Here is an 8,620-nt window from a genome sequence, read left to right as displayed (position 1 = left end):
GCAGAATTCACAATGAGCCAAATTCTTAGACAGATATAGAACCTCAGTACCCAGAGATGTCATGCTACACAGTTATTCTCAGCATGTTTCATCTGGGTATCATTAGTTTTTTTCCTCCCTGAAAATTAAAAAAAAAAGAAATATTATAGTAGGAATTCCTACCATTCATTGAGAGCTATTAGGTTGAATCATGGGAACTGCTGTTTTTGTAGGTTGAAAACTTTTAAAAGCAGCAATGATTCAACCTAACGTTGTTGACTTTTTCTAAACCAGGTAAAGTGGCCACGCCAGTCACTTTTATAAAGAACAAAGGTATAAAGGGTGGAGGAAACAAATAATAAAGCTCTTGTAGCTTGTAGAAAATTAAATGTCATAAGGTTTCAGAATCCATTGATAACATTTTATGGTATGAGTAGAAGACTTTGATGGGGTGATTGGAATAGAGTTTTTTTTTTTTTTTTGTAGAATATTTTTCTTTTTCCAAGAGGTTACAACATAAAAATAAAGTCCAGTATTAATGTGTCCTAAGTAGAAATAAGAATTAAAAACCAAGTTTTAAGGGTATCTTAGAACTTTATTAATAAGTGTTATTAATCAGTTAAAGAAAGGAGTAACATCATATATTCAAATTATTAACAAATGGACAAAAGAAAACCATGAAAATTTATCAGTTGTTTATTGTCTCCATACCACAGCACCATAGTTTTGATATGGTATAATTTCCTACTAAATCTTGCAGGTTAAAAAAAAAATTGGAATATAAAGAATTTTTGTTAAAGAAAGCATTACAATTGTATTGGAAAATTCTGTCAAGACATACTAAAATCTATGCAAAACATATGCATTACAAATTAATGTTACTCAAAGATAAATTGTTGGAGTATAACATGAAATCAATCTCCAGATTAACTGAGTTCTGGACTTGACAGTGCTTGGTCCCTGGAGGATATAATCTTCTTGTGCAGGATTTTTTCAGCGTATAGCAAAACACAAAAGATACAAAGGAGAGATGTAGGCATTACAAATACTATTAGACACATTTCCTCATTCACTTTTGAATTTTTCATAAATCTTTCTAGGGTTCAAGTTCTTTTTATTATACTCCTTTTGTGATGTTTCTCAAAAGATACATGTAAATTATTTTCATTATAATTGTCAAGTGTACAAATTTCAATGTACAACAAATGTGAAAACGCCAAAGGACAAAGATAAGAGAGTTGCAAATATATAAAGTTATCAGAGCCATTTTGATAAAAGCCATCATTAGACATTACTACATATTCCAGTCTATAATCTCATAAATCAAAGCTTTCAACTCTCTGGATTCGTATGTGACTGTATTCTTTCCAGTATGCATTCTTTCTTCTTCCAGGGGTTGCTCAATAACAGCAGGTATGTTCCTCCCATAGAGTTCGCAGTGTTCAAGAAACTGAACACATTCTTGAATGACACTGTCACGAAGTACAATCATGTGTTTTGACATGTTTTCTAATAATGACAGGAAGCATCTTTTGGCATAATACCACGTATCAGTTCCTAGTTTTTTATTATAAGGTTCCAAGCTTTTGATAACCCGGGAAATACCAAAGTCATAATTTCCTTTGGCACAATAAAGCGTCCCTATCACCAAATTCACAATGCAGAAATGGTAGATTTTCTTATCTGGGTCATCATAGGAGAGCTGCTCTTCCTCTTTTTCAATCTTCCTCATCAACTCCTCAGCTTCTTCATTTTGACTTGTCATAATATACGAAACACACAGGTTGGCCAGCACAATAGCACTGACTTTCAGGATGTTGTCATAATGCTTCTTGACTATGGGCTCATAAAAACCTATGGCTTCTTTGTATTTGTTTTCCTGCATGAACAGAACATGAGCCACATTCAGCTTCCACACATCATGGTCATTACAGAATTCCACAGATTTACGGAAGATCTTTTCTACCATTGGGTAATTTTCAAGGTTCCAGTAGATTTTGGCCTGGGCCATCAACACAGGAATGTACTTCTCAAGGGTGTCGTCATATTCATTCTCTGCCTTTTTGATAGCTTCATCATCTTTATTGTGTCTTGCTTCCTGCACTTGTTTGGTCAGTCTCCTGAGCTGTTCAGTCAGCATCCCTGCTAGGCCATCAAGCTTAACGAAAGCCTCTTCAGGAGCTGTCTGGCAAGTGATCATGGCATCCAAGAAATCATAGAGATAAGGTGTGAGGAACTTGTAAGTCAAATGGGCATTCTCTGCCAGGACGTCTGCTGCCAGGTCAAAATACTCATATTTACAATAGAGCAGCAACAGGTTGCCAAAGGTCTCTGGGGGAAAGGGGATCTGCTGGAGCAAAAACTGTAGTTTTTCAAACCCTTCTGTGGGCCTGGCATCCATGTTCATTAGTGCCTGATTGTGCAGGGTCACGGGGTCTAACTCCTCCTCTGCTCTTGGTGGCATGTCAGTGAGTGTTTCCTGGGCCGCCTCATAGTTTCTCAGTTGGTATTCTATGGCAGCCTTGAGGTTGAAGGCTTCCACTAGAGCAGTCTGGTGAAGGACTAAGGTGTTGCCAACACTTCGAACATCAATGCCCTCAGTAGTCATGCCCACACCTAGCTCCGGGTGCTGGCGGATACCATGTTCAATAATCTCCACGATATGCTTTAGGGCGGATGCATACTGTCGACTGCTGAAATAGGCCAAAGCCAGGTTGTAGGAAAGATCAGGCCGGTAGCCCGAAGCCTGCAGGGCCGCAGAGAACTTGGAACACGCGGCTTCATAATGTCCCTCCTTGTAGAGCAAACAACCCAGATTGACCTGGCCATCCAGCTCGTTCTCGCCCCCGCTGTCTTCTCCTCCTTCACTCAGTAGCTGCTCCACCAGGCTCCTGGCCCCGGGCAGGTCGCCCTCGCTGTACTTGATCGCGGCTTGGAGACGGAGGACCCGGTTGTGGTAGGAGGGGTTGTCCAGGAGGAGGAAGGACACGCGGGTGGCCTCTGGGTACAGGCAGGCCTTGTACAGGGCCTGGGCCTGGTACAGGCGGTACTGCTCCAGCTCCGGGTGCAGTTGGCGCAGCTGCTCATAGCACTCGGCAGCCAGCGCGAACTCCTGTAGGCGGTAGTAGCAATAGCCCAGCAGCGACAGCCCGGCGCGGCTTCTCGGGCTCCGCTGGAGCTCTCCGCCCAGCAGCTGCACGGCTTCGGCGTACCGGGCATCCCGGATGAGTCGGTAGACAACCGCGGTGAACTCCCCGTCGGGGATGGGCTCACCGCCCAGCCCCGCCATAACTGCCTCCGCGGCTGTGCATCCCAGTTACCAAGGCAACATGCCAACCGGAAACGGAAAACTCTTTTGTCCGGATATTACTTGGCAACGGGAAAACTGCGGAAGGAATATAAAAGAATCACTGAAGTGAAATTTTAAATTACTGTGTTAGTCCCCGAGAACTCCGGGCTGCGGAGGTCGTGAGTCAGGGAAGATAGACGAAAGGCCTCGGGGCAGTTCCGAAACGGAAACTCTACTTCCCGGCAGGCACTGGTCCGATCGCGCAGGCGTCTGGACGTGCAGCGCTGCATGCTGGGAGGCGTAGTCTCTGAAGGACGGACCCTCTTGCCTTCCATTAGTGTTGTTGATTAAAATTGCTGGCCGCCTTTTGTGTCACCTGTCTCTGGCTCGGGGAAGAAAGGTTTGCGATCTGAAGCCCCTTACGTTTTTAGCCTCATACACTTTGCAATATATACTCATGGTGTCGGTTAGTTTTTATAATTTAATGAGAAGGAAAACGTGGACTATCTCTTCGGAATTCTTTTGGAATTAGAGTAGCTTCTCTTTTTAAGCTGCCTTGGCACACTTTCTAAGTAATATGCAGTAGATAATGATAATTCTTATTTTTGTCGTTTCCGCAAGTTAACGATGGGGAATGGTTTTGTGAATATTATCTGGTACTGGAAGACGTTTAATTTTAGATCCAGGTGTTCCCTCCGCCCTCCACAAAGAACAGTTATTATTGAGTAGATGTTAGTGTTTAATCTTGGCCATATCTATTGGTCTGGCTCCCCAGCTTTCACTACGTGTAAGAAACCAATCTTCCTCAATCCCCCTACATCTCCATTGATCATCCATGATGTACATTGGCCTATCTAATACCAAAGTAAACAAGTGTACAAATAAAATCACATCTTTCCTGTATACTTAAAGAGTCCATCAAGTCCTTTTGCTGCCCATAACATCTTTTCTGTGCATAAATTCCAGTGCCACCACTAACCATATTGTATGGCCCTCAGACAATTGATGTACCTTATTTCTAATCTTAAACACCACGTGTGTTCTCTTTATTACAGGTACACAATCTGTGTACTAGAAAGTTTTAAAGAATTTTCTCAAGACCACACAGCAAAAAAATTTTTTTTTTGAGCAAAGAATTTGCTCAAGAGCACACAGCAGAATTGCCATGATATTCAGCAGCTAGTTTCAGTAGGAAATAGTGACTATTTGTAACCTATTCCATGTATTTCCTATAGATGAGTTTGTAAAGGCCCTGTGTTTGATGCCACATTGTGTGCTGGAAAAGTAGTGTCTTTTTTCCTTCCATTAAAACAACCAATCAACATGGTGTGGGCAATAGACATTTGAACTTCCATATCTGAATTGTAGCTGTGAGCAGGTGTTATAAAATATCTAATGGGGGTGGTATAGTTCCTAGTCACCTAGTACAGCAGGCAGGAGACATTGCTTATATCCTAAAGCAATGGAATTTCTGTGCTCTTTCAGCTTACCTTGCTGAGAAATTGACAGATCTCTGTTCTTCTGGGTGGGACCAGACAAGAAACCTTCCCCTTCATGATACTGAGAAAGGGACAAACTGTACCCATTTCAGATGGGTTGAATAGCATTCTGGCCCACCTAAGATCCCTAGAGAAAGCAATGGATAAGGTCCACTATAACTGTACTCTGAGTCTTCTTTCAACTCAATTTCTGGGTACACCCTTTTAGGGCCTTCAACCCAGGGAGGTGCTTGGGCTGAAGGACGCTTGCTAGTGCTGCTCAGTAATCCAGGAGTGGGGTGGGTGGCTGGGGGAGGGTCTTCACCTTTATGACTACCCGACTATACTTGTCCCTTGGAAACTCAAGCTCAATATTAATATTTTAAAATCCTTTTGTGTAATCTGATACTTTGGGTGAGGTGCTATGAATATGGAAATAGGAAATTATCATTTGTATCTTTAATCAAGCAGTCTGATTTTCAGGGTTGTATTTGCATCATGAAAGCATTCCCCTTCAAATGGCCTCTTGGGAATGGAAGCAAAATAGAAGGCCTCTGCTCTCCCCTAGACTTCTCGCCTCCCTACAGGCATCAGTTGAGGACCCCTCTTTGTGCTGCTTCCCCTGTCTGTGTGTGAGTGTGGCTGCTGAAGTGGGCAGGAGGGAAGCCGTTCTTCCTCCTTATTTCATGTGCTGCTGCTCCTGAGGCCTGGCTTGAAAAAAACAGGACATTCGGCTTAGACAGATGGAGGGCAGGGTCATTTTCAAAATGAAATGAGTGCACAAATCACACTGTGAAATTGGCATGACCATGCCTGCTGCTGTGATAGACCGACTTTTATTTAGTCTATGACAGGCAGTTGGAGAATAGATTAGGGTTTTTTGGGGGGAGGGGCAGGGGATGGTGAAAGAAGGCCCTTTAATTAATGATAGAAATTCTGGAAAGCAATAAATGGGGCGGGATATTATAAAATGTCATAAAGGATCATTTTGTTTCCAAGACAATCTTGGAAAACTGGAGCATGTATCAAAAAGTTAGTGTATTGTACCATTTCTAGCAATAAGAAAGCATTTGGTGGTTGCAGTAAAAAGATTTAGTGCCTTGTTGAAAGGAATTAGACTTTAGGAAAATGGTGTTGGACTCAGGGTGGATTTTGCTGCATGAAGAGAGGCATATTTACCACACAGAAGAATTTCATTTGGACAAAATGGATAGGAGCTAAAAGCATGATGTCTGGTTCTTAACATGCTTATATTTCTGCCTGTCAAATGTGAGATGACCAAATTCCATATCCTATTTTATGTATAATCTAGTTGATATTCTCTTTTAAAACTAGTTGGAAAAGTATGTTTTCTTATTTATCCTCTAAATGTAATCACTTCCTATTGGTAAACATTGGTAATTTATGAACATCTCAACAATCGTAGCTAGGGTCAGACAATTTCTTTGACAAAGGAAGACTTCCTGCAAAACCATCTTCCAGTTGTTATGTCTGATCCCTCTCATCTCAAGCCATTTTCTTCAGGATGTGGCCAGCCCCCTTATTGCGTCTTCCTTCCCACCCCCCGAAATCTTCCACCACAAAGGGGGCAGAAATAATAAAGTTTTGTCAAATTGGTAATGTAATTGATTGACTTTTCGGTGCATCTATTCAATCTTTTAAGAGTTTTGGGAAAATTGTGTACCAGATCAACACTTGGGAACATTTATGCTCAGATGGTAAGACATTTAACCTCATGCATTCTCCTTTCACTGGTGGTTCCAGCTTTATTAATATTTTTATTAGATTTCCTTCTTGGATATACCTTTTTTTTTTTTTAATCAAGTACCTTATATTTGGGGGCTTATGGTGTTACTATTGAAATTAACTTATTAGGAAGAGCACAATAACATTGCTGTTTATAAATGCAATTACCAGAGAAGGCACAACTGTGGATACTTGCATTCAATGAAATCAATCAACCATCCAAACAAAGAGCTACTCTAAGCCCCTGTGTTTATGCAGTACTTTCTGTACCAGGACCAGGTCCTGCTCTGCCTAACTTCCCTCATTAATCCTCACAGCCCTACTGTGAATTAGGTAATTCTTACCGTTGGCTCCACCTGAAAAACACGGACTACAAAGCACAAAGAACCCTGTGGTTGCCTCAGTCCGCGTGCGGGGACTGGTGATTGCTTAAGCTGGCCAGTAGGGGCCAGGCTGCACCTCTTCCTCTCCCCCTGAGCACCTCCTCTCCAGTCATTGGAATCCGCTTTGGATCATTTGCTGCAGTTTGTTCTAATAGAACAGGCACAATGGTGTAAGAATTTTAAAGTTTAAGCACCGAAGCCACCGTGTAATTGTATGGCGTCAGTGGCTGGCGGCCCTGCATTGATGCGATCCCCCTGTGTAATTGCCCATGCAAATTTGAGTGATCTATAACAGGCACAGGGAACTCGTCTGCATTGGGCTGCAGACTCTTATCCCTCCAGAAAAACTTCAGTAATTCTAAGAACCTTTTGTCATCTTTAAGATGCTCCGTGGACAGGGCTGTCCCACTCTCTTCTTACACAAGCAAACATCACAGATGAAGTCAAGGTTAATGGGCTAAATGGACAGTCAGAATTGAAATCCTAGGTCTTTGGATGCATGCCTGCCTCTTTCAGCCCTTAAATCACCCTTCTCAAGGGAAATAAAGAGTATGTTAGAGGTTTAGTTAAGCTTTAAGCATTTTGTTAAAAACAAAGATATTTAGTTCCCTTAAAGCAGTTTCAAAATTATGGATTAGATGCTTGTGAAATGGTCCAGGAGTCTTATAATGTAGTATTCCTATAATGACACATCAGCCTGGGAAATCTACACAAAAGGAGGGATGTCCGATAAGTCAATTGAAGACATATTTTGCTTCTTTTGTGTAAAACAATAATAATTAAGAAGCAAATCAGTAGATCCTTTGTAGAATATTGTACATCAAAATAAAATGGCAAAAATATTTTTCCCCAAGAGGATGAGATTCACCAACACCTAAACTCTTGTTTCCATACAATGCTATTTGTGTTTTTTAAAAATTCATCTAAATATGATTTCATCTAAATCTAAAGAAAAAATAATCGAGATTCTAATACAGATACACAGAAAATGAACACAAAGATAAATGGTGGCCTGAAATAACACATTTTTTTTTATAGCAAATACTTCATTCACTTAGTAAAACAAACATATTTTTGTACCAGTGTATACGTTCAACAATGTTAGTAGGGATGTGCTACCCAGGTGACTAACTTATCTTTAGTGCTATTGAGAGATGGACTAAATATGTAAGAACGTTCAAAATTAAATTAGAAAAGATATACAGCATCAAATTACCAGCTGAGGAAAAGGTACACAAACAATGGAAGCAGGACCTCAGGCGTTGTTAAGTCCAAGCGCTCAGTGTGAAATTCCCCAGACACATCACTCCTGCCGTCTATACGTTTCATTCTATCATGGTTCACTTATGAAACTTACGAAATTTTGGCTTCTTATAGTCAGACTCAACCTGTACATTTCCTGATACATTCGAGGTTCGGGAGTTCTTTACAGCACATGACATAACAGTTGTTTCAGAGACTGTTATTCTGGAGCAGACAGTGAAACTCCATTGCAGTGGCTCTGCCATAGTTTTTAGGGTCCCAAATTAGGTTTAACTCTTTTGCTTTAATGAATCCTTTTTGAATATTGTTTTTCCAGCCCAAACATTTTTCTTTATATGTAAATCTTCCCTTAATCTGTTAGATTTCTGTCCCACTTGGCAGGAGTTTTTCACACTATTAATGGAGATGAAACTGTATTTTATCTTCCTGTAATTCATTGAGTCAACAGGAGGAATGAATTTTAAAATAATTCTACCACAAAG

The 8,620-nt window shown here is 40.9% G+C and overlaps 1 protein-coding gene across 1 annotated transcript; it reads right to left on the bottom strand.

The window, feature by feature from the left end:
- Positions 1-659: 659 nt before the first annotated feature.
- LOC133257996 (intraflagellar transport protein 70A) lies at positions 660-3,563 on the bottom strand. Its single transcript, XM_061434366.1, has one exon. It carries the CDS (start codon positions 3,266-3,268, stop codon positions 1,274-1,276), a length of 1,995 nt encoding a protein of 664 aa, XP_061290350.1. The 5' UTR covers positions 3,269-3,563; the 3' UTR covers positions 660-1,273.
- Between the last annotated feature and the right edge of the window lie 5,057 nt (positions 3,564-8,620).

This window comes from Bos javanicus, chromosome 2, assembly GCF_032452875.1.
Source record: "Bos javanicus breed banteng chromosome 2, ARS-OSU_banteng_1.0, whole genome shotgun sequence".
Taxonomy (NCBI): domain Eukaryota; kingdom Metazoa; phylum Chordata; class Mammalia; order Artiodactyla; family Bovidae; genus Bos; species Bos javanicus.
Note: the sequence above shows the minus strand (reverse complement) of the source record. Positions and strands in the feature narration are given on the sequence as shown.